Source organism: Lampris incognitus, chromosome 1, assembly GCF_029633865.1.
Source record: "Lampris incognitus isolate fLamInc1 chromosome 1, fLamInc1.hap2, whole genome shotgun sequence".
Lineage (NCBI taxonomy): Eukaryota > Metazoa > Chordata > Actinopteri > Lampriformes > Lampridae > Lampris > Lampris incognitus.
In genome coordinates this window covers 57,276,290-57,302,844 of record NC_079211.1, presented here as the reverse complement: position 1 = coordinate 57,302,844, position 26,555 = coordinate 57,276,290, and the positions used below count along the sequence as shown (strand labels likewise).

At 46.8% G+C, this 26,555-nt stretch overlaps 1 protein-coding gene across 2 annotated transcripts in view; it reads right to left on the bottom strand.

Moving 5' to 3' along the window:
- Positions 1-4,619: 4,619 nt before the first annotated feature.
- sil1 (SIL1 nucleotide exchange factor) overlaps positions 4,620-26,555 on the bottom strand; it is a 42,426-nt gene continuing 20,490 nt past the window's right edge. For both annotated transcript variants that reach the window (XM_056288445.1, XM_056288438.1), the window contains exons 5-12: positions 20,941-21,058; positions 19,314-19,397; positions 19,123-19,218; positions 18,535-18,656; positions 9,993-10,089; positions 9,731-9,895; positions 6,877-7,041; positions 4,620-6,601 (exon numbers count right to left, since the gene is read on the bottom strand). In XM_056288445.1, coding sequence (XP_056144420.1) covers positions 6,398-6,601; positions 6,877-7,041; positions 9,731-9,895; positions 9,993-10,089; positions 18,535-18,656; positions 19,123-19,218; positions 19,314-19,397; positions 20,941-21,058 — 1,051 coding nt within the window. In that variant the 3' untranslated portion in view covers positions 4,620-6,397. The remainder of the gene's footprint in view (positions 6,602-6,876; positions 7,042-9,730; positions 9,896-9,992; positions 10,090-18,534; positions 18,657-19,122; positions 19,219-19,313; positions 19,398-20,940; positions 21,059-26,555) is intronic.

Genomic DNA, 26,555 nt, shown 5'->3' with positions numbered 1-26,555 from the left:
CATGTATTATATAAAGACTTTTTAAAGAAGAGAACAAGAGAACCGGAACACAAAGACAAGACGTATAAAAACAAACTGACAAACTTTATGAGAAACAGCAGAAGGGATTACTACAGCAAATTACCAGAGGACAATAAAGACAACGTAAACAATACATGGATGGTATTGAATGATATTGTTGAAATTAAAAGGGGAAACTGGATACCCAACTTGCTTCCTGACCAAAAATGATAAAACTATCAGCGACGTGGCCTTAATTGTTAAGGAAATAGGTGATTTTTGTGTTGGTGTTGGTGCTGGTTTGGCTGGGGAGATTGCAAGCACTGGCTGTATAAATGAGGTGGCAAGTAAAGACATACAGCTAAAGGAATCTTTGCTCTTAAAGGGAACGGATGAAAGAGAAATTACTGACAATGCCAAAAGATTTCAGAGTAAGAAGTCACCAGACTGCAATGGTATTGAAATGTCACTAGTTAAAGATATTATTGAGTGTGTGGTGAAACCTCTTACATGTATATGCAATCAGTCCCTGAAAACTGGTGTTTTTCCATGTAAAATGGAAACGGCTAAAGTCATACCCATATACAAGGCTGGACACAGACACACACTCTCAAATTACAGACCTGTTTCTTTGCTTTCACAATTCTCTAAAATACTGGAAAAATATTCTACTCAAGGTTGGATGACTTTATCACAAAACATAATATACTGTGTGAACAACAATATGGATTCAGAACCAATAGGACTACATCATCTGCACTCGCTGATTTTGTGGAAGAGATAACACCTGCTATAGAAAAGAAAGAATATGCTGTAGGAGTATTCTTAGATCTTAAAAAAAGCATTTCATACGGTTGACCATGACTTATTATTAATAAAACTACAAAAATATGGAATCAGAGGAGTAGCTCTTTCTTGGCTATCCAGTTACCTAAATAATAGGAACCAATATGTGCAAATTAATAATTATAAATCACAATTAATGATGCTTAAGTGTGGAGTTCCTCGAGGCTCAGTGTTGGGGCCATTGCTGTTTATTTTGTACATTAATAATATATGTGAGGTTTCAAAAGCACTAAAAATATTTTTGTTTGCAGATGACACAAACCTACTTTGCAGTGGGGACAACTTGGAACAACTTTTGGATACAGTAGGAAATGAATTGAAGAAACTAAGGAGTTGGTTTGATTCAAATAAACTAACACTAAATCTAAGCAAAACGAAATTCATAATATTTGGGAATCGGTCAGCAAACTCAAACAAGAAGCTCATGATAAATGATGTAGAAATCGAAAAAGTGTGGGAAATCAAATTTCTTGGAGTAATAATAGACAAAAGATTATGTTGGAAACCACATATAAAGTGTATTAAAGCAAAACTATCAAAGTCAATTGCAATACTATATAAAGCCAAAGATCTCCTGCATCAACCAGCACTATACACCCTGTACTGCTCCTTCATACCTCCATACATCACCTCCTGTGTGGAAGTGTGGGGGAACACATACAAAACAAACACAGGTCCAATCTTCATCCTTCAAAAAAGAGCCATACGAATTGTAAACAAAACCACTTACAGAGAGCCTACAAACCCACTCTTTATCAAACTGAAAGCACTAAAATTTAAGGATGTGGTTGACTTCAAAACAATTTAAATCATGTACAGAGTAAAAAATCAGCAGTTACCAAACAGCGTCCAGAAGTTGTTCCAAAGGAGGGAAAGTAAACAGGATCTCAGAGGAATATGTATATTCACAAAACAACCAGTGAGGGCAAATGCAAAACTTCACTGTATATCCATCAGAGGAGTCAATCTATGGAACAACTGTAGAAAAGAAATGAAGATGTGCTGTGATTGCAACTATTCCCCAATCCTCTGTGAATAGTACACATGACCACTGTAAATCTTAGTTAATGGTCACGCCTATATTAGCATATGAAACTGATCATTGGTTTGGGTGGTTATACCACTGTATTGTTTATAAGGGTGGGGACACCTGCAGTCACTGTATTGTTTATAAGGGTGGGGGTACCTGCGGTCACTGTATTGTTTATAAGGGTGGGGGCACCTGCAGTCACTGTATTGTTTATAAGGGTGGGGACACCTGCAGTCACTGTATTGTTTATAAGGGTGGGACACCTGCAGTCACTGTATTGTTTATAAGGGTGGGGGTACCTGCAGTCACTGTATTGTTTATAAGGGTGGGGGTACCTGCAGTCACTGTATTGTTTATAAGGGTGGGGATACCTGCAGTCAGGTAAGACTGAAGAGGTCACTTGGATGATGATGACATGTCTTTCATTAAACATTGTGTCCAGATGAACTGATTCAACCTGTGATTTTCTTACCTGGATTAAGGAGCATCCAGACCTACTGACCAGTATGTGTTGGTTTACAGTAAACGTCAACAATCAAATGTCCCCCATCACCAACTGCAGTTTCACCGTCTAAGTAGGCTGACCTATCATTTTTCGCATCCTCCCTGGTGAATCCCCCCCCCCCGCCCCCAATTGTACTTGGCCAATCACCCCACTGTCTGAGCCGTCCCGGTCGCTGCTCCACCCCCTCTGCTGATCCGGGGAGGGCTGCAGACTACCACATGCCTACTCCGATACATGTGGAGTCGCCAGCCGCTTCTTTTCACCTGACAGTGAGGAGGAGTACTGAATATACTGCGACACTCGTAGTAACAGGCTAAGTATTACTTAGCTAAAGGTGCGGTTGAGGTTGGCGCTGGGTTTGGGCCAGTATATGTTACAACTGCCAGGTCCATTTTTCAATCCGGGTCCGTCACTGGTTACAAGATGCAACTGCTCACCACTCTGAGTCTCTCTTTCCTAAAACACCCAGGACTATGTCCCCCGGGGCAGGTATGTGGGTCCAAACGGTGTGGGATCTAGGTACGCCTTTGTTACACAGTACTCATGGTTATGGATTACAGTCTGTACGAGGGCCCAGGGCACAGTCATTGCTTTAAGCATGAGGAATATGGGCATACTTGTCCACATTCAATCACTCCTTGCGGGGAGTTTCCCCTGATGTGGAGGCAGGATGCTTCTCTCTGTGGGCTCTTTTGGGGCCCAACAGGGGTGCATCCATCACAGCTCCGCTCGTTGGTCCACCTTAACCAGTGAGGAGGAGCCAGAAGGCACAGCCTATGTAACATAGAATGGAGATTATGCAGGATAACCTTAGTCCAGTGATCATAGACGAAACCATGTGGCCTTGCCTATGATCACAGAACTTGGGTTACCCTGCATAACCTTTGCTTGTTTGTGTGTATTCTAATGCAGTGTTTCTCAACCCAGTCCTCAAGGACCCACTATCCTGCAGATTTTCATTGTAAGCCTGCATAGGTAGCCCGGGTTGTACTAATTCAACAAATCATCTCATAGCTTTTAATTATGCAAGGTGTGCAAACTCTGACATTCATTGCTGATTTGTTGAATAACTAAACAGGCACCTATTCAGGGTTGCAAAGAAAATCTGCAGGACAGGGGGTCCTTGAGGACTGGGTTGAGAAACACTGTTCTAATGTGTGTGTGCAGCTACACTGAGATGATTGGTGCAGCCTGTTTGAGCAATCACCTCCCCTCCAGCCTCATTCCTGTCCAGCACTGGGACTGGCTCCCATATCTCAAGACTATCCAGCACTGGGACTGGCTCCCATATCTCAAGACTGTCCAGCTCTGGGACTGGCTCCCACATCTCAAGACTGTCCAGCTCTGGTGACTGGCTCCCACATCTCAAGACTGTCCAGCACTGGGACTGGCTCCCATATCTCAAGACTGTCCAGCTCTGGGACTGGCTCCCACATCTCAAGACTGTCCAGCTCTGGGACTGGCTCCCACACTTCAAGACTGTCCATCACTGGGACTGGCTCCCACATCTCAAGACTGTCCAGCACTGGGACTGGACCCACATCTCAAGACTGTCCATCACTGGGACTGGCTCCCACATCTCAAGACTGTCCAGCACTGGGACTGGCTCTCACATCTCAAGACTGTCCAGCACTGGGACTGGCTCTCACATCTCAAGACTGGTCAACCAATCAGAATGTCCTTATTACTACAAAGGCCTGCCAATGTCTTCATTCTTTGTTCTTAGCTTTGGTACCATCCTTGGTCCTTGTTCTCCTTGTGGCCCGCTTAAAGAAACTGACTGCGTGAGGTTATTTTATTAATTAATTCCTCTTGTTGCTCTTTCATTGCCTCCCTGTTCCCCCAAGTTGTAACAAGGTGCATTAATACAGAAGCCAGGAAGACCGTAGGAAGTAGACCGTAGGAAGTAGGCTGTAGGAAGTAGTCATGGCTGGGCAGGAAAAGGCAATATAACATATCTGAAATGTTTTGCATTACATTTCACATGATGACAACATATTACTCACTGAATACACATCAAGATGTGTGAAAAATAATCACTAACATCACAACGTTTACTGAGGTGTTAAGTAACTTAACTAGTTTTGACAGTATGTAAAGTCTGACTCTTTAATATAGCTTGCAGGCTGGTGGCGCAGCACCATGGCCAGCACACCAGCACCACTGGCTGCGTATTTTGGCCCGCCAGGTCTGATGGGAGATATGGAAAATGTATGCAACACACAAAATAAAGCATATCAACAATGAAAATTTATTTTGCAGACTGTTGGAAAGTGTACCTCATGTACATTTTACATAGCAAGTACACACTCACGTCTGTAACCAGCAGAAAAACACAACACCAGAGGAATGTCCTGGACACCAACGAAATAAAGTGAACAACACACTGGAAGCATTCGGGGCAGGCATTAAACATGCAACCCTTTAAAATGTTTCAACTGCAAGAGCCATGAAGGATCGAAACTGACATATTTTATGAGGATTCTGAATCTCCCTGGAAGTAAAATGACACGCCTTGAAAACTGGAAGGGTAACTGAGCTAACAGCATGCAGTTACAGTGGTGCTTGAAAGTTTGTGAACCCTTTAGAATTTTCTATATTTCTGCAGAAAATATGACCTAAAACGTCATCCGATGTTCACACAAGTCCTGCAATTCTAAAGGGTTCACAAACTTTCAAGCACCACTGTATTAAATTTATGCAGCAAATATGAACATGGAAACTAGTTTTATGCCATTGTTTTTTGTTTTGCTGCAGAAAACGTATTTGCGCAACTGCAGTGGTGAAACTGAGGTGCCAGTACTTGGCAGCAAAATTTCACATTGTACCACTTGGTAAAGTCTAAATTTCCACTTGTAGTGCACTACAGAATCATCAAATGATGTGTTTCATCAACAGTTTCCAGTATATGTTGGTGCTGAAGGCAGAGACACAACAAAAGTTTGATGCAAATGTTTCAGATGTAGGTCATGTAAGGCATGTAGGTCATGTAAGACATGTAGGTCAGGTGAATCGGCCATACTAAATTGTCCCTAGGTATGTGTGTGTGTGTGGGCCCTGTGACAGCCTGGCGACCTCTCCAGGGTGTCTCCCTGCCTGCCGCCCAATGACTGCTGGGATAGGCTCCAGCATCCCCGCAACCCTGAGAGCAGGATAAGTGGTTTGGATGATGGATGGATGGATGTTTCAGATGTGCCAGTGGGATGCCGAACCAGCTTGCCACATGATGTCTGAATTTAGTTTGATTTGGAAGCAATAACTTAAGGAAGGGCAAAGGGATTTTGAGAGGTATCTGGAACTGTGGAGATCACTCGAGTTCTTCTAAGGCAAGAAGACAATTTACATAATGTACTATTGTGGAGCTACATGGACAAAGTATTAAATACATTCTAGTTACTACCCAGCTACTGAGCTAGGTAGACCTCACATGTAATGAGAAGACTGATGAGTAGGCCATGAAACCATTTTTATATCCATGTGAAAGAACTGAGCTGGTTAAATCAGCCACCACAGGGATGACATGTCAGTGCTGTTGAGGCTTCACAACCTTCTTAAGCAGATTAACTTGCATCCAGTGGGTTTTAGTCTTGGGTTGCCGTTCTTTTCTTGGTCATACCGAGGCCCCCCTCATGGCCATACTGGTAAATATCATGATCCAGGTGTCAGATGTCATGTTCCAGGTGTCAGGTATCATCTTCCAAGTATCATGTTCCAGGTGTCAGGTATCATGGCCTAAGGTATCATGTTCCAGGTACCATGTTCCAGGTGTCATGATCCAGGTATCATGTTCCAGGTGTCATGATCCAAGTGTCAGAAATCATGATCTAGGTATCATGTTCCAGGTATCATGTTCCAGGTGTCATGAGCCAGGTGTCATTCATTTCAGCAAGTATTTAAGAACCCTTGCAGAGTAAGTTACCCTTCTGTCCCAAACTGCTCCTATACATTTCAGCATGACAGAGGGCCAAAGACAAGTCTCCTCAGAGCAAGAGTGTCCTGCATCCTGTATAACCCATCTACGAAGACCCCATTGTGAGCTCCAGTGTGTCTAGAAGGTCTAGAATCTCTTTGAAGTAGCTGTCCTCTTCTCCCAGCATCAGGTCTTTACGAACCAGCTCATGGTATTGGCTTCTCAGAGAGCCCAGAGACAGAGACAGAGACGTGTCCAGGCGGTACTGGTCCAAACACACTGGGACCATGGCCAACAGAGTCTGCAGACCCTGGTACGGTAGGGAGGGAAAATTAATTCAGGAGAAAAATAAAATTCACAACACCAACAGGGCTTCAGTAAAATAAGGACTGTTGATGTTGAGAGAGGTTTGCAAAAATGAAATGTCATGATTTATTTTTATAGCCTGAAAGTTCTTAAGTTCAGCTCTTGAGTTCAGTTCATAGCTTAATGGGGTAGGTACGCTACGACAGTGCTGTTGATCGTATACTCTAACATGCTTATACACTATATTTAATGGCAACAGATTTGTAAAAGACAGATTACCTTCTCTCTCCAATCATGCTCAGTAGACTGCAGTAAATCTGGGACCAGACTGCACCATCCCTCCTCCAGGAGCTCCTGGGAGAGAGACTCCATGGAGTAATCACACAAATGATCCATACTGGAAAAGGTAAATGCTGGGTCTGAATTTGCCTGGGAAGTTAAGCTCTGTTAGATGAGGAAGGAAAGCACAGGGAAGATAATGTGTTAAAACACCTTGTAGGGGAAAACACCTATGTCAGAATGTTGCTAATTGACTACAGCTCTGCATTTAATACCAAGCTCAGGGACCCTGGTCTTTGTCATTTCATCTCTAGGTGGTTATATGACTTTCTGAAAGGCAGACTTAAAGTGTTTTGTGCACAGTCATGGCTGTACGATGAAGAACCTCTCATGGGCGCGGTGGTTAAAAACCTTTGTAAAAACAATTGTTCTCGCTATCGCCGCTCCCTCTCCTCATTCACTCTCTAGCTCGCTCTACCAACGCTGTTTTCCATCGCTGCCTAATCTGAGTCAACCATGTGCATGCATGACTCACATCTACGGTTGACTCAGATCGGGCAGCGACAGTGTCAAAACCAGCATGAGTATGTATGTATGAGTCTAGAAAGTAAACGAGAAGTCGATCATATTTCCAGCCCATCAAGCCAGCAAATCATTCACTGCTGATGTCGGCACAGGAGGACTGGAAGAACGCTGGACGAACACGTAACATAATTCACCTTGTTCAGCTCGCTGCCACATGGAAGTGACATAATCCCCACTGTTGTAGGATGTGCTGTAGGATGTGCTGTAGGATGTGTTGTAAGATCTGTAGGATGTGTTGTAGAATGTGTTGTAGGATGTGTTGTAGGATGTGCTGGAGGATGTGTTGTAGGATGTGCTGTAGGATGTGTAGGATGTATTGTAGAATGTGTTGTAGGATGTGTTGTAGAATGTGTTGTAGTAGGATGTGTTGTAGGATGTGTTTTAGGATGTGTAAGATGTGTTGTAGTAGGATGTGTAGGATGTGTTGTAGGATGTGCTGTAGGATGTGTTGTAGGATGTGTTGTAGAATGTGTTATAGAATGTGTTGTAGGATGTGTTGTAGGATGTGATGTAGAATGTGCTGTAGGATGTGTTGTAGGATGTGCTGTAGGATGTGTTGTAGGATGTGTAGGATGTGTGGGATGTGTTGTACTGCACAGAGGTTTATTTCAGTGAGCCTTGCTAAATGTCAAACCAAAGGTCTTCATGGCCACACTGTGCCAGGTTATGCACTTCAGGAGTCTTGCTTGCTACTGCCCTACCTACCGTACATTCTTCCCGAATCCCGATTTTACATTATTTTACCTCATATTAGTTTGTGTTTTATTTGATTTTGTTCTCATATGTGACTAAAACTGAATTCATTTCTACTTGCATAGCAGGCACAGGAGAGCATCATGGGAAAATTCCCATTTGGTTCATTTTGTGCAATGACTTGAGAGTTTGGTCATCTGCATGAGGGTAGGCCATCTTGTACAGCGACTAAATCATGGCTAAATCTATATGACAATGAGCACACTAACACCACCAGAGGTTTGGTCAACTTCACAATACCGACAAACAAAATGAAACAACTGACACATGACAAGAACCATCAAGAACTATGAGTCACACCGTCGCAAAACACTAAGAGGAGACGAAACCCAAAATCAGCTGTAAAAATTAATGCTGACATGTATGTCTGTATGTATGTAGTATGTATGTATGTATGTATGTGTGTATGTAACAAGTGTAAGCCATTCAGAGCTCTAGTACCACGGATCCTGGTATGGACATGGAGCTTCATCCCTGTCAGCTGCTGCTTCTGATGAGCAGCCACATAAGCCAACATCATCTATGCACTGCTTCCTCAACTCTCCAATGTAAGTTCAGTGTTTCACGCCTTCAATTTAATGTACATTTCACTATATACATATAAAACCAAAACACTGTAAATTGAATTGAATTATTAGCATTACCTTGTTCATTGGGGCTAGTATGGTTGTATTTTGTATCTTATTTCACATTGTTTGGGGGCATTGGGAGACCTGAGGGGCATGAGGATAGATCCATTCTGATTTTTTTGGGGGGGGGGGGGATTTTCCCCCTTTTTTCTCCCCAATTGTATCCAGTCAATTACCCCACCCTTCCAAGCCATCCTAGTCGCTGCTCCGACCCCTCTGCCGATCTGGGGAGGGCTGCAGACTACCACATGCCTCCTCCCATACATGTGGAGTCACCAGCCGCTTCTTTTCACCTGACAGTGAGGAGTTTCACCAGGGGGAGGTAGCGCGTGGGAGGATCACGCTGTTCCCCCCAGTTCCCCCTCCCGTCTGAACAGATGCCCCGACCGACCAGAGGACGCACTAGTGCAGCAACCAGGATACATACCCACATCCGGCTTCCCACCTGCAGACACGGTCAACTGTGTCTGTAAGGACACCCGACCAAGCCGGAGGTAACATGGGGATTCGAACCGGCGATCCCCGTTTTAGTAGGCAATGGAATAGATTGCTATGCTACCCAGATGCCCTGATTCTGAATTTGTTTTGTTTAAGATTCATCAACTCAAATTATTGGGGAGCGTGGAAAAATGTCATGGCAACAATTTTGTCTCAATACTTCTCAAGTTTCATAACTGCTGCCTCTCTCCTACAACGTGCCCTGCAACCATTTCTTCCCAGATTAGGCAAGGCAGCAATGCTTACAGAATCTAGCTCCATGCACGTAACAACAAAAGCATGTTTCCAACCAGTGACTCCATAATTTTTCATAATCCACCACTGACTCCTTCAACAGGGAGTGAAAATCTTACATATTACTGTACATGAAGTTGGTGATTGTCTGGTACCTTCTCTGTGATCATGTCATAGAGCAGGGTGATGATGCGGAGCTGGAGAGCCCCGCTGCCATCTGCTCTGAAGAGTTGTAGCAGGATGTTCAGTCCACCATGTGACAGGAAGTAGCACTGGGCATACTGGAAGTGGTGCAACAGGGACGACATTGCAAACAGAACCTGAGAAGCACAAACATACAACAAGACAACAAATATTTGAATTTGGATTTTGACACAGAGATAATTTTTGTGTGTGTCAGAGTGTGTGTATCAACACCTTTTTTTTCACACCGACGGGTCTTGGAGTGGCCAGTAATGCCAACAACTTCTGGAGATGCCCATTCTTAACTGCCTCCACCTGAACCGCTGGGTTTCTGCACAGTAGACATATGATTGTTGATAACCTTTAACCATACTGGGAAGGTTCAACTCACTAGTATGCCCTCCATCTGGAGCGTCAAGCAACGAGCAGCACTGTTACCAACATGAAGCACTGTTACCAACACGCAGCACTGTTACCAACACGCAGCACTGTTACCAGCATGAAGCACTGTTACCAACACACAGCACTGTTACCAGCATGCAACCCTGTTACCAACAAGTAGCACTGTTACCAACATGCAGCACTGTTACCAACACGCAGCACCAACATGCATCACTGTTACCAACATGCAGCAGTTGCCAACATGCAGCACTGTTACCAACATGCAGCGTTGTTACCAAGATGTGGCACTGTTACCAGCATGCAGCACTGTTACCCAAACGCAGCGGTTACCAACACGCAGCACTGTTACCAGCATGCAGCACTGCTACCAGCACGAAGCACTGTTACCAACACACAGCACTGTTACCAACACGCAGCACTGTTACCAACATGCAGCACTGTTGTGGGCATGCAGCCGTTACCAACACGCAGCACTATTACCAACACACAGCACTGTTACCAGCATGCAGCACTGTTGTGGGCATGCAGCCGTTACCAACACGCAGCACTATTACCAACACACAGCACTGTTACCAGCATGCAGCACTGTTGCCAAAATGCAGCAGTTACCAACACGCAGCACTGTTACCAACATGCAGCACTGTTACCAACACGCAGCACTCTTACCAGCATGCAGCACTGTTACCAACATGCAGCACTGTTAAACATGCAGCACTGTTACCGACACGCAGCACTGTTACCGACATGAAGCACCGTTACCAACACGCAGCACTGCTACCAAAACGAAGCACTGTTACCAACACGAAGCACTGTTACCAACACGCAGCACTGTTACCGACATGAAGCACCGTTACCAACACGAAGCACTGTTACCAACACGCAGCACTGTTAGCGACATGAAGCACTGTTACCATCACACAGCACTGTTACCAACATGCAGCACTGTTACCAACACGCAGCACTGTTACCAACACGCAGAACTGTTACCAACATGCAGAACTGTTACCAACATGCATCGTTGTTACCAACATGTAGCACTGTTACCAACATGCAGCACTGTTACCAACAAGTAGTACTGTTACCAACATGCAGCCCTGTTACCAGCATGCATCACTGTTACCAACACGCAGCACTGTTACCAACATGCAGCACTGTTACCAACACGCAGCACTGCTACCAAAACGAAGCACTGTTAACGACACGCAGCACTGTTACCGACATGCAGCACTGTTACCGACATGAAACACTGTTACCATCACACAGCACTGTTACCATCACACAGCACTGTTACCGACACGCAGCACTGTTACCAACATGCAGCACTGTTACTAGCATGCAGCACTGTTACCAACATGCAGCACTGTTACCAACATGCAGCACTGTTACCAACATGTGACACTGTTACCAACACGCAGCACTGTTACCAACATGCAGCACTGTTACTAGCATGCAGCACTGTTACCAACATGCAGCACTGTTACCAACATGCAGCATTGTTACCAACATGTGACACTGTTACCAACACGCAGAACTGTTACCAGCATGCAGCACTGTTACCAACACACAGCACTGTTACCGACACGAAGCACTGTTACCATCACACAGCACTGTTACCAACATGCAGCACTGCTACCAACACGCATTACTGTTACCAACACGCAGAACTGTTACCAACATGCAGCGTTGTTACCAACATGTGACACTGTTACCAACATGCAGCACCGTTACCAACATGCGGATTATGAACCAATGCTGCTGCACTTCCTGTACTCATGCACTTCCTGTAATCACCAACTTCCTGTACTCAGGCACTTCCTGTAACTCATGTTTGAATCCTAATTACTGATAGAAGCTTCTGTATTAATCCTACCAGCAGTGACATTGCAAAAACAAAGAAAAAGTCAAAAGAAAATTTAAAGGTACATTTTTTTATATCAAACCACATGCAGGGTTGACACGTGCTCTCGTTTTGGGCACCAACAATGCACTTCTATCCATGTTTTGTACCTTTGCTATATGATATATTTTGCTATATGATACATATATATGATATATAGTATATATGATATATGTTGCTATAATAAATATGATATATATTGTTATATAATAAATATTGCTATATGATATATATATGATATATATTGCTTTATTATATGTATTGCTATATGATATATATCACTATATGATACATATGTAGCATATATGATATATTGCTATATGATATATAACTATATGATATATATACATATATACATATATATATATTGCTATATGATATATGATACATAGTATATGTGATATATATGTTATATGATATATATTATACATAGTATGTATTATATATAGTGCTATATCGTCACCTTCTTAAAATAATGGCTTAAGTCATATTTTCAAGTTTTTCAAAAAACAGAATAAACTGACACATTTTGTTTCAGTTTCAGTTTATTCTGTTTTTTGAAAAACTTGAAAATATGACTTGGGCCATTATTTTAAGAAGGTGACGATATGATACATAGTACATATGATATATATGGCTATATGATATACACTCACTGGCCACTTTATTAGGTACACCTTGCTAGTACCGGGTTGGACCCCCTTTTGCCTTCAGAACTGCCTTAATCCTTCGTGGCATAGATTCAACAAGGTACTGGAAACATTCCTCAGAGAGTTTGGTCCATATTGACATGATAGCATCACGCAGTTGCTGCAGATTTGTCGGCTGCACATCCATGATGCGAATCTCCCGGTCCACCACATCCCAAAGGTGCTCTACTGGATTGAGATCTGGTGACTGTGGAGGCCATTTGAGTACAGTGAACTCATTGTCATGTTCAAGAAACCAGTCTGAGATGATTCGAGCTTTATGACATGGCGCGTTATCCTGCTGGAAGTAGCCATCAGAAGATGGGAACACTGTGGTCATAAAGGGATGGACATGGTCAGCGACAATACTCGGGTAGGCTGTGGCGTTGACACGATGCTCAATTGGTACCAAGGGGCCCAAAGTGTGCCAAGAAAATATCCCCCACACCATTACACCACCACCACCAGCCTGAACCGTTGATACAAGGAAGGATGGATCCATGCTTTCATGTTGTTGACGCCAAATTCTGACCCTACCATCCGAATGTCGCAGCAGAAATCGAGACTCATCAGACCAGGCAACGTGTTTCCCATCTTCTATTGTCCAATTTTGGTGAGCCTGTGCGAATTGTAGCCTCAGTTTCCTGTTCTTAGCTGACAGGAGTGGCACCCGGTGTGGTCTTCTGCTGCTGTAGCCCATCTGCCTCAAGGTTCGATGTGTTGTGCGTTCAGAGATGCTCTTCTGCATACCTCGGTTGTAATGAGTGGTTATTTGAGTTACTGTTGCCTTTCTGTCAGCTCGAACCAGTCTGGCCATTCTCCTCTGACCTCTGGCATCAACAAGGCATTTTCGCCCACAGACCTGCCGCTCACTGGATATTTTCTCTTTTTCGGACCATTCTCTGTAAACCCTAGAGATGGTTGTGCGTGAAAATCCCAGTAGATCAGCAGTTTCTGAAATACTCAGACCAGCCCGTCTGGCACCAACAACCATGCCACGTTCAAAGTCACTTAAATCACCTTTCTTCCCCATTCTGATGCTCGGTTTGAACTGCAGCAGATCGTCTTGACCATGTCTACATGCCTAAATGCATTGAGTTGCTGCCATGTGATTAGCTGATTAGAAATTTGCGTTAACGAGCAGTTGGACAGGTGTGCCTAATAAAGTGGCCGGTGAGTGTATATTGCTATATTGTGGCGGACACTAGGGGCTATGCCTCTCACCCAGCAGGACTGTGAGCTGGGGGCGTGGTTTACGTTCCCGGGCTTGCTGGTGCAGGGTTGTTCCTGCTTTAGTTTTGGTTTTGGAGCTGAGGAATAAACAGCAAACTCGCCTTGGTCTCCTGTGTTTTTTCCTCATCCTGCCACATTGGTGACCCCGAATTGAACATGTTTGGAGCAGAAGATGAGTGTGAATCCACTTCGGCCACGCCGCCCCAACTCTCACAGCTGGCCGTTCTCGCCGCGGCTGTGAAACTCCCAGAGTTCTGGCAGAGCGACCCGGCCTCGTGGTTCCAGCATGTCGAGGCGCTGTTCCACCTGCATGGAATCTCCGCGGACGACTCCAGATACTATTTGGTCGTCGCTGCGCTGGACCAGCAGTCCACACGCCGGGCCATGCAGCTGTTGCGCACCCCTCCGCAACACAGTAAATACGTCGCCCTCAAACATCTTCTGCTCCGGAGGTACAGCCTATCTGCCGCAGAGAGGGCAGATAGAATCCTTTCCCTATCCGGTTTGGGCGACGGGACGGCTGTGGATCTCATGGACAATATGCTGTCGCTGCTAGGCTCAGACGAAGGTGGATTCCTTTTCCCGCACATTTTCCTGCGCCAGCTTCCGTCTCCTGTGCGCGCGGCTTTGGCTAACTCCCCGTGTCTGGCCGCTGGTGACTGCCAAGGTTTGGCTGAGGAGGCCGATCGGGTCCTGCTGGCTACCAGACGGTTCTCTGTGCAGAGTGTGGCATCGGAGCCTCTGCAGCCGACGTCGAAGGACGCGGACCCGGCGCTGGTGGCTGGAGTGACTGCCCGGAGACGGCGCGGGAGCGGCCTCTGTTTCTTCCACCAGCGGTTCGGCGGCAAAGCGAGGCGCTGCGTCCCTCCGTGCACGTTTGAGGCGGCGGGAAACTCCAGGTCCAGCGCTCAGTAGCAGCTGTGGGCGCTGGCGGACGTAGTGAGCTGCTCTTCATTAAGGACACGATGTCAGGAAGACGGTTTCTGGTGGACTCAGGCTCGCAAAAGAGCCTACTCCGTCCTGCTAAGACAGACAGGTCGACCGAAGGTGGCGGCCCACAGTTAAGTGCAGCTAACGGTTCATCCATTGCGACGTTTGGCACAAGGTTGGTGACTGTTTGTTTCCACGGGCGCCATTTTGAGTGGGACGTTGTAGTCGCCATTACTGTTCCTATTATCGGCGCGGATGTTCTGTGTGCTAATGGTCTGCTGGTTGATGTTGCAAACCGCCGTTTAATTGATGCTGTGTCTTTCGCCACTGTTCCGTGCGAGACAGGGGGAGCCGGGCCGTTAACACACGCTAACTTTTTAGCATTAGGGGATGTTTTTCAGCGCTTGCTGGCGGATTTTCCATCGGTGACTACGCTTGCCTTTTCCACCGCGGTTACTAAACACGAGGTAGAACATTTCATTCCCACTCTGGGACCGCCATTTTTGGCACGCACGCGGCGCCTCGACGCGGTAAAATTGGCTATAGCTAAGGAGGAGTTCGCCATCATGGAGCGTCTGGGTATAGTGAGGCATTCCAACAGACCATGGGCCTCGCCGCTTCACATGGTGCCCAAGGCGGATGGGTCGTGGCGGCCTTGCGGCGACTTTCGCCGCCTGAACAACGTCACCGCCAATGACCGCTATCCCATCCCACACATACAGGACTTTTCCATACGCCTGGCAGGTACCACTATTTTCTCTAAGGTGGACCTGGTGTGCGGCTATCATCAGGTTCCCGTGCGCGCAGAGGACGTGCCCAAGACCGCAGTGATCACCCCATTTGGGCTTTTTGAGTTCATGCGCATGCCTTTTGGCTTGAAGGGGGAAGCGCAAACCTTTCAGAGTCTGATGGACTCGGTGTTGCGTGACCTTGCTTTCGTGTTCGTTTATCTTGACGACATATTAGTGGCCAGTCCGTCAGCTGAAGAGCACCTGGCGCACCTGAAACAGGTTTTCCGTCGTTTGGACGAACACGGCCTGATAGTCAACCCGGCCAAGTGTCAGTTTGGACTGCCGGTGATTGACTTCTTGGGTCACCACATTTCGCCGCAAGGCGCGGTCCCGTTGCCTTCTAAGGTGCAAGCGGTGGCGGAATTTCCCCGCCCAGTCTCTGTTAAGGCATTGCAGGTATTCTTGGGAATGGTGAATTTCTATAACCGTTTCCTCCCTCGCGCTGCCCACCTCCTTCAGCCACTTTACGAAGCCCTGCGGCTTAAGAAGGCTAACGACCCTGTCGACTGGACTCCCGAACGGGTCCAGGCCTTTGACGGAGCTAAGTGCGGCCTGGATAACGCTGCCCTCCTCGCCCATCCCACACCCACGGCGTCCATAGCTTTAACGACCGATGCGTCTGACATAGCCGTGGGGGCTGTGGTTGAACAGCGTGTAGCGAATGCGTGGCAGCCACTCGCATTTTTTAGCCGTAAACTGCGAGATAGCGAGCTCAAGTACAGCGTTTTTGACCGGGAGTTGCTGGCACTGCACCTTGCAACCCGGCATTTCCACTTCCTGCTGGAGGGTCGCCCATTCACGGCTTATGTGGATCATAAACCGCTGACTTTCACCATGTCCAAGGTGACTGAGCCGTGGTCTGCTCGTCAGCAGCGCCACCTAGCGGCAATCTCCGAGTTCACAACGGACATTCAGCATGTGGCCGGGAAGTCCAACCCTGTTGCTGATTGTCTGTCGCGTGTGCTTGTGTGTCCTGTGCACCTCGGTGTGGATTTCTCCGCTATGGCTGCCGACCAGCCCAGCGACCCGGACGTCCTTGCCCTTAGGTCAACGCGTACCGGCCTCAAGCTGGAGGACGCTGTGATGCAGGAAGGCAGTCCTGCCCTCCTCTGCGATGTCTCCACTGGCTGCCCCCGCCCCGTTGTTCCAGTGGCCTGGCGCCGTCGAGTTTTCCATTCGATTCACTCCCTCTCGCACCCTGGAGTTCGGGCGTCAGTGAAGTTGGTCGGTTCCACGTTCGTCTGGCCTGGCCTCCGCAAGGATGTAAAGGGTTGGGCCGCTGCATGTGTAGCGTGCCAGCGCGCTAAGGTCCACCAGCACACTAAGTCGCCCCTCGAACCGTTTCCGATCCCAGCCAGACGTTTCGACCACGTGCATGTGGACCTGGTGGGCCCTCTACCTTCTTCACAGGGTTTTACGCACCTGCTCACAATGGTGGATCGGACCACCAGGTGGCCAGAGGCTGTCCCTCTGTCCTCCACAACATCCTCGGATGTTGCACGTGCTTTTCTTTCCTCCTGGGTTGCCCGTTTCGGCGCTCCGTCAGATATCACCTCAGACAGGGGCCCCCAGTTCGTGTCAGAGCTCTGGTCGGTCTGCGCGATCCTTGGGTGTGCAGGTACACCGCACTACCGCGTACCACCCTCAGGCTAACGGCTTGTGTGAACGTTTTCACCGGTTGCTCAAGGCAGTGCTGCGCGCTGCGCTCTCGGATGGTAACTGGGTGGATCGTTTACCTTGGGTTATGCTCGGGTTGTGTTCGGCTCCTAAGGAGGACCTCGACGCATCACCCGCTGAGCTGGTGCTCGGTCAGCCGCTCCGCGTCCCTGGGGAATTGTTGCCTGGGAGTTCCGCTCCTCGACCCCATCCGGCCGTTTATCCTTTTTTGTCCGACAGCACTCGGGTGCCAGGCCCCGTTCACCCCTGTTTTCCGCGGTCGTTCGTGCCAGCGGAGCTCATGTCGGCTCATTTTGTTTTTGTACGGCATGATGCTCACCTCTCACCCCTCCAACCCCCATACGATGGCCCATTTCGGGTTGTTGAGACGGGTCCTAAGGGTTTTGTGCTGGATATGGGTGGGCGTAGGGAGCGTGTCACGCTTGATAGGCTTAAACCGGTGCACAGGGTGGCAGGCGAAGTTGTGTTTCCGGGCCAGGTTCCCCGTCGGGGTCGTCCTCCTTCCAGGACCCCGGCAGTGTCTTCACGGGTTCAGCGTTCTGCTTCTCAGCCGACTTTGGACAGTGTTTCACCTACTGTTTCGGCTGAGGGACGGCGCAGCCGTTATGGCAGGCTGCTTAAGCCTCCAGTGAGACACTAATTTTCTATCCAGGAGTCCCTTCTGGGTGTTCGGGGGGGGGGGGGCTGTGTGGCGGACACTAGGGGCTATGCCTCTCACCCAGCAGGACTGTGAGCTGGGGGCGTGGTTTACGTTCCCGGGCTTGCTGGTGCAGGGTTGTTCCTGCTTTAGTTTTGGTTTTGGAGCTGAGGAATAAACAGCAAACTCGCCTTGGTCTCCTGTGTTTTTTCCTCATCCTGCCACAATATGATATATATGGTACATAGTATATATGGCTATATGATATATATGGTACATAGTATATATGATATATATGGCTATGTGATATATATATATGATATATAGTATATATGGCTATATGATATATATTGCTATATGAGCATGCACAAGTAGCATCATTCAGGAATCCCTGTTGAACGGTGCTCAGTAGCCTGGGGAGTGTGCCATTATTTTAAGTCCATGAAGGATGTTGCGTCCAAGAAAAACATGATAATACTCTGTCCTCACAAATAATACTTTAAAAATACTTTGTTCCTACCTAGCCAGCGCAGACCCAAGGAGGAAGGCAGATCTTTCCTGTAATCTTAAGTCTGAGCTGTTAAGACCTTGAAGAATGATCTGAAGACCACCCATGGAATTCAGAATCTGAGCATTATCCACCTAAAACACACACACACACACACACACACACACACAAAACAAGCAAACAAAAATGTACTCTGAAGACCATAGTCTGTAAATTGTGTGTGTGTGTGTGTGTGTGTGTGTGCGTGCAAAAGTATCTCTCCCAATCTCAGTGTCCACACCCCTGGAATAACAGACTTGGCTGCCCACCCACAGACAGCCAATTGTGTCTGTAGGGATGCCCGGCCAAGCCGGAGGTAACATGGGGATTCGAACCGCCGATCCCTGTGTTGGTAGGCAACGGACTAGACCGCCACGCTAGAGGCTGCTCTTGTAAGAATAGCAGGGTAAACACAGCAGCAGGTAATAAAAGTGACCGTGGGTCCGCTGGATGCAGGTGTACCAGCGTACCTGTCAGCAGTGAGACAGAGTCAGCACTAAACCCTCACCAGCACTGTCACTGCTGCTTCTCTGCTCTTTACCTTTGTTCTGGTCAACCCACCTGATGTACTAGATACTCCAGTTCCAGAAGTATCTGAAGTCTCTGTTCCATGGTACTGTTTTTGCTATTGTACTGGGCCAGAAGACGGGTCATGACCTTGGAAATAATAAAACAGATAAACAACCTTCAATTAATGCTTCAACCAAACAAAACCAACAGTTAACTTCAAAATATCTTCATATCTGACTTACCTGAACATCAGTTTCAACCTGCAGATCCAGCTGGGCCATGGTTCTTCTGAGATCTTCAGACCGTAGCTGTTTGTTGCCAGAAGACTTGAGGGAGGAGAGAGAGGACACAACACTTGTTGATGGGTAACCCTTCATATCACACATGTGAGCATGCACACTGGTGCATGCTGCATGTCCTTCACCTGAAACACTTCAGTGTCTGTGGGGTTGGAGTAAATAACGGTCGCTGCTCCACCCCCTCTGCTGATCCGGGGAGGGCTGCAGACTACCACGTGTCCTCCCATACATGAGGAGTCGCCAGCCGCTTCTTTTCACCTGACAGTGAGGAGTTTCACCAGGGGGACGTAGTGCGTGGGAGGATCACGCTATTCCCCCGTTCCCCCTCCCCCCCGAACAGGAGCCCCGACCGACCACAGGAGGCGCTAGTGCAGTGACCACGACACATACCCACGTCCGGCTTCCCACCCGCAGACATGATCAATTGTGTCTGTAGGGACGCCCGACCAAGCCGGAGGTAACACGGGGATCTGAACCAGTGATCCCCGTGTTGGTAGGCAACGCAATAGACCGCCAAACCACCCGGACGCCCCTGACAAATTAATTTTTAAGTCCTGGATGGACTGTATCTGCGGCCAGATGGAAGCAACGTCAACTCCTTGGACAGAGGGTGTCAAGATTCAGCCAGGACTGACTGGGCCTTCTTCAAGGTCCTCTCCTTGTACAGATGAGGAAGGTCATTAAAGGTCGTGCTGCAATTTTGCTGCACACGTTGACAGTACCCTGCAATCTGTTCCTGTTTGGGAGGGCAAGTGACCTGCACCAGCTGACTAAGCAGGATGTAAGGACTGATTCAATAAAACACTGTCATGAAGGCATTGTCCACATTAAAACTTCGAAGCTGATGACAAAAGTACATGTGCTGATGGGCTTTTCTACACACAGCAGCCACAGGAAGTTCGAAGGTCAGCTCGTCATCAATTATGGTGCTGCTGCACAAAATCAACAGGCTAATCATCAGTCACCACAGGAGACGTGGTCGTAACATTCTTTCTACAAATCTATTGCCATGTCTTTAGTTTTGGACACACTGATGTCAAGAAGGACAACTTGGGGCATCCGGGTAGCATAGCGGTCTACTCCATTGCCTTCCAACACAGGGACCGGTGGTTCAAATCCCCGTTTTACCTCCGGCTTGGTCGGGCGTCCCTCCAGACACAATTGGCCGTATCTGTGGGTGGGAAGCCAGATGTGGGTGTATGTCCTGGTCGCTGCACTAGCGCCTCCTCTGGTCGGTCAGGGCGCCTGTTCGGGGGGGGGAATAGCATGATCCTTCCACATGCTACGTCCCCCTGGTGAAACTCCTCACTGTCAGGTGAAAAGAAGCAGCTGGCGACGCCACATGTATGGGAGGAGGCATGTGGTAGTCTGCAGCCCTCCCCGGATCAACAGAGTGGGTGGAGCAGAGAACGGGACGGCTTGGAAGAGGGGGGTAATTGGCTGGAGACAACTGGGGAGAAAAAAAGGGGGGGAAATCCAAAAAAAAAAAAAAGACGTGCGAGAGAAGTATTTGTCCTGTGCTTGTCAGGGACACCAGTGCATGTATGTTATGTGTGTGAGGTTTTAATACCCAGTCCTGGTCCTCCTGATCCTCATCTTTCGTCGGTGAAGTGTGGTCTTCCTTTATGTTTTTTAAAGCCTGTTTGAGCTCATCAGAGTTGAACTGCTGGCTCGTCCATTTCTCCACGCTGAGGAACAGAGAGAGGGACAGACACCACTTTGTGTTTAGCATTACCTTCAGTTACATTTGAGAAGAACTGTAAATGGATATGCCTGTTAGTTGTGTCCCCATCACAATTTACCAGAATTGTGTAACCCGTGGAAATAGGTACCACACAGAACACAATCACTACTTTTGGGGTTCTTCGTTTATTTATTTGTTTGTTTGCGTTATCGTTCTAAATTGAATTGAGTAATTACCTTCCACCTTTATGGTTTAGGCAGAAAGATTTAATAAAAAACAAATACAAAAAAACTCAAAAACAAATCAAAGGATGAAGATGTTAGCTGTGTCCCCATCACCTGGATGAAGATGTGAGCTGTGTCCCCATCACCTGGATGAATATGTTAGCTGTGTCCCTATCACCTGGATGAAGATGTTAGTTGTGTCCCCATCACCTGAATGAAGATGTTAGTTGTGTCCCTATCACCTGGATGAAGATGTTAGTTGTTTCCCTATCGCCTGGATGAAGATGTTAGATGTGTCCCTATCGCCTGGATGAAGATGTTAGATGTGTCCCTATCACCTGGATGAAGATGTTAGTTGTGTCCCCATCACCTGAATGAAGATGTTAGTTGTGTCCCTATCACCTGGATGAAGATGTTAGTTGTGTCCCTATCACCTGGATGAAGATGTTAGTTGTGTCCCTATCACCTGGATGAAGATGTTAGTTGTTTCCCTATCACCTGGATGAAGATGTTAGTTGTGTCCCCATCACCTGAATGAAGATGTTAGTTGTGTCCCTATCACCTGGATGAAGATGTTAGTTGTGTCCCTATCACCTGGATGAAGATGTTAGTTGTGTCCCTATCACCTGAATGAAGATGTTTCCCTATCACCTGGATGAAGATGTTAGTTGTTTCCCTATCACCTGGATGAAGATGTTAGATGTGTCCCCATCACCTGGATGAAGATGTTACTTGTGTCTCTATCACCTGGATGAAGATGTTACTTGTGTCCCCATCACCTAGATGAAAATGTTAGATGTGTCCCCATCACCTGGATGAAGATGTTAGTTGTGTCCCTATCACCTGGATGAAGATGTTAGTTGTTTCCCTATCACCTGGATGAAGATGTTAGTTGTGTCCCCATCACCTGAATGAAGATGTTAGTTGTGTCCCTATCACCTGGATGAAGATGTTAGTTGTGTCCCTATCACCTGGATGAAGATGTTAGTTGTGTCCCTATCACCTGAATGAAGATGTTTCCCTATCACCTGGATGAAGATGTTAGTTGTTTCCCTATCACCTGGATGAAGATGTTAGATGTGTCCCCATCACCTGGATGAAGATGTTACTTGTGTCTCTATCACCTGGATGAAGATGTTACTTGTGTCCCCATCACCTAGATGAAAATGTTAGATGTGTCCCCATCACCTGGATGAAGATGTTGCTCAAAAAAATTATGCTCATTTTAAGGGGGAAGGCTATACTGCCATTTCCAAGCGTTTCACAGTGTCTAGAACAGCTGTGCATTGCATCATTGCAAAGCACAAGGAGACAAATTGTGTTAGAAACAAACCTGGGTGCGGTAGAAAGTGCAAGATTTCAAAAACTTTGGAGAGGAAAATATTCAGAGATGTCAACAACAATCACTGGATTTCTGCCGAGATGACTGTTGCTGAACTGGCCTCTTCTGGACTTGATGTTTCAAGGAAGACTGTTGTGAGGGCTCTTCATCATAGTGGGCTTCAAGGTCATCGTCCAAGAAAAACTCCACTGCTCACACAGTGGCACATCAGAGCCAGACTGAAGTTTGCCCATGAACATTTGAAGCATGAGCATGAGTTTTGGAAGTCTGTCCTTTGGTCTGATGAGACTAAACTTGAGCTGTTTGGGCACATGGATGTTGCTTTTGTTTGGCGAAGGAAGGGAGAGACTTCAACCCTAAAAACACAGTTGCCACAGTTAAACATGGTGGTGGGGGCATAATGCTGTGGGGCTGTTTTGCTGCTTCAGGCACAGGGAACCTTGTTCGGGTGCATGGGATCATGAAGAAAGAAGAGTATATTGACATTTTGAAGGATAATGTAAAGAATTCTGCTACCAATCTAGCTTTAGGTCGCTGCTAGGTCTGCCAGCAAGACAATGACCCGAAGCATACATCTAAGTTGGTCCAAAACTTTTTGAAGGACACCAAACTCAAGGTCCTGGAGTGGCCTTCTCAGAGCCCAGATCCCAATCCTATTGAGAATCTGTAGCGGGCGCTCAAGGTTCATGTCCATGCTCTAAAACCACACAATTTGGATGAGCTGGAACAATTTGCCATAGAAGAATAGGCTAAGATCCCTCAAGAGACATGTGCCAAGCTAGTTAGGAACTACCATAAGAGGTTGTTGTCAGTTGTGAGTCAGAAAGGTAGCACTATTGACTATTAATTGTCAGAGAGCTAATAATTTTGGCCTTGTCGTTTTTGTTTTTTCTTGTTTCAGTTCAGCGCATCAGTAAAATGTCTTAATCAAGCTTAGTGATTTTGTCTTTGTTCTTTTGGAAGCAATTAAACTATAAACACTTTTGGTTATGGGCATTGCCATGGAAACGTTAAGGGTTTTGTTTGATTTCATAAAGGGGGCTAATAATTTTGACCTTAACTGTATTTAAGCTACACTACATGTACAAAAGTATTGGGACACGTGCCCATTACGCCTACAGGAGCTTTTATGACATCCCATTCTAAATCCATGGGCACTAATATAGAGTTGGTCTCCCCTTTGCAGCTATAACAGCTTCCACTCTTCTGGGAAGGCTTTCCACAAGGTTTTGGAGTGTGTCTGTGGGAATTTTTGCCCATTCATCCAGAAGAGCATTTGTGAGGTCAGGTACTAATGTTGGATGAGAAGACCTGGCTCACAATCTCTGTTCTAGTTCATCCCAAAGGTGTTCCATGGGGTTGAGGTCAGGGCTCTGTGAGGGCCAGTCAAGTTCTTCCACACCAAACTAACCCAACCATGTCTTAATGGACCTTGCTTTGTGCGCTGGGGCACAGTCATGTTGGAACAGAAAAGGGCCCTCCCCAAACCGGTCCCACAAAGTTGGAAGCATAGAATCGCCCAAAATGTCTTGGTATGCTGAAGTATTAAGATTTCCCTTCACTGGAACTAAAGGGCCTAGCCCAACCCCTGAAAAACAACCTCCTCCACCAAACTTTACAGTTGGCACAATGCAGTCAGGCAGATAACGTTCTTCTGACATCCGCCAAACCCAGACTCGTCCATCAGACTGCCAGACAGAGAAGCATGAGTCGTCACTCCACAGAACACGTTTCCACTGCTCCAGAGTCCAGTGGCAGCGTGCTTTACACCACTCCATCCAACGCTTGGTGTTGTGCTTGGTGATGTAAGGCTTGCATGCAGCTGCTTGGCCATGGAAACCCATTCCATGAAGCTCCTGGCGCACAGTTTTTGTGCCGTTAATGCCAGAGGAAGTATGGAACTCTGCAGTTATTGAGTCAACAGAGCATTGTCGGCTTTTATGCGCTATGAGCCTCAGCACTCGTTGACCCCATTGTGTGACTTTACATGGTCCTCCACTTCGTGGCTGAGTTGCTGTGGTTCCTAAATGCTTCCACTTTTTAATAATACTACTTAAGAGTTGACCGTGGAATATCCAGCAGGGACAAAATTTCATGAACTGACTTATTGCAAAGGTGGCATCCTATGACAGTACCACACTTGAATTCACTGAGCTCTTCACAACGACCCATTCTTTCACAAGTGTGTAAATGCAGACTGCATTGTGTTGCTTTCTGTGGGGTGGTTGGATTTGAGTTGTCTTTAGTCAGAGATTTTTGTTTGGTTTGGGTACAAACTTGTGAAAGTTATTTCGTTTACATGTAGTTGAATTGTGGCATTGTTTGAATTGTTAGTTACATAGGTGAATCTGAGTATTGATAATAATAATAATGAGATTTATTCCAGTTCCGATTGTGTGTGATTTCTGTGTGCTTGATGAGGACTTTTATTGCGAGGTTCTATTGGCGAGAGATGCGTGCATCCGGGGTCTCAGTTGGGGAGCTGCTGTGATTGGCTGGTTTGCGTTCTGGGGGTGACGTCGGGAAGGTTGGTGCAGCTTCGGAGCGGGGACTCTTTAGTATGACGGGACGAGGACGGACTGGTGAGTGATTGCGGGAGTGAGTGAGTTGTATTGTGTGTTAGCTTTGAGTTGAGGGTACTTGAATGATGTATGTTTGTATTTTGTGTGTTTTCTTTTTCAAGGTTCGTAACCTGTTGGTTAAAAATAAAGAAATTTTCGACCATTGAGTGACGTCCTGTTCATCCTCGCCTCAGCTGCGGGGCTTGTTTGAGAGTTAGCAGCACAGTTACGAACCACCACGACGGCAGAAGAGTTGCTGAACCGTCGCCTGGACGAGAAAGGTTGTGGTATCCATGTTGTTGGTGTAAACGTAATAAACCCGCACATAAGGCCACTAGGGTCAGCGGGCAGGTGGTGAAATTTCCCTTTCAACGACGTACCTGTTTGTAGCTAGCATGCTAGCTCAGGTCCGTGTAGCTGACTAACGTAAGGGCTCAGCTAGCAGTTTAGGAAGCTACCGCTGCTAGCTAAAGTAAGCACAGCTAGTAGGCTATGAAGCTAGTGTGCTAGCTAGCAATTATGAGAGTTAGCAAGGGAAAGCTAACGTGAGTTAGCATCGGAAGCTAACGTAATTACCGTAACAAAAGCTGACGTGAGCTAGCAAGGAAAGCTAGCCCAGCCAGTAGAATAGGAGCTGGTTAACTAAACGGCTACCTGCTGATGCCAGTGATCACATTTAGCAGCCGTCTAAATTAATGGCCTAAGCTTTAGCTTAGTTTTGAGCGTACCTGGGTAGCAAGCCGGCGGGGGAAGGTGAGACCTTCCCCACTTTATTTATTTGTGTTGCTTTCTATTTTGGGTGGTATCCCCGGGGGGACCCCTGGTGAGCCCGGTAACGCCGCTGAAGACTAGTCAGGCTGAGCTAGTCAGGGCAGAAGATTCTGAGCTAGTGTAGGCAGCTAGAGAGGGCGAAAGACTTTGAGTTAGAAAAGGAGATACAGGTATGCTCAGGGCTTAGCATCCAAGGTAAATCAATAAAAATGGAATCACTAAAGAAAGAGAGGACCAAAGTGAAGACGGCGTTCACGAAAAGAGCCAACTACATCCTTAGAATGGCAACAAACATGGTTCGAGATGAGCTGAAAGTTGAGTGGAAATCATTTTCTGATGATGCAAAAAGGGTTCTTTCTGCAAATGATGACTATGAGGCTGGCTTGCTAGCTGAAGCGAACGATGACGCGGAGGCACTGGATGGGCAGCTCAAAGCAGACATAGAGAGAGTAACCAGAGAGAGTGAGCTCAAAGTTGAAGAGGTGAGACGGGCAGTCAAGTCCAGCCTTTGGTCGAGATATGCGGAGACCGAGCTAATATCTGCCATTGGACGGGCAGAAAGAAGCTATGAAAGTGCTGAAGGAGTCAGCCTGAAAGGAGTAA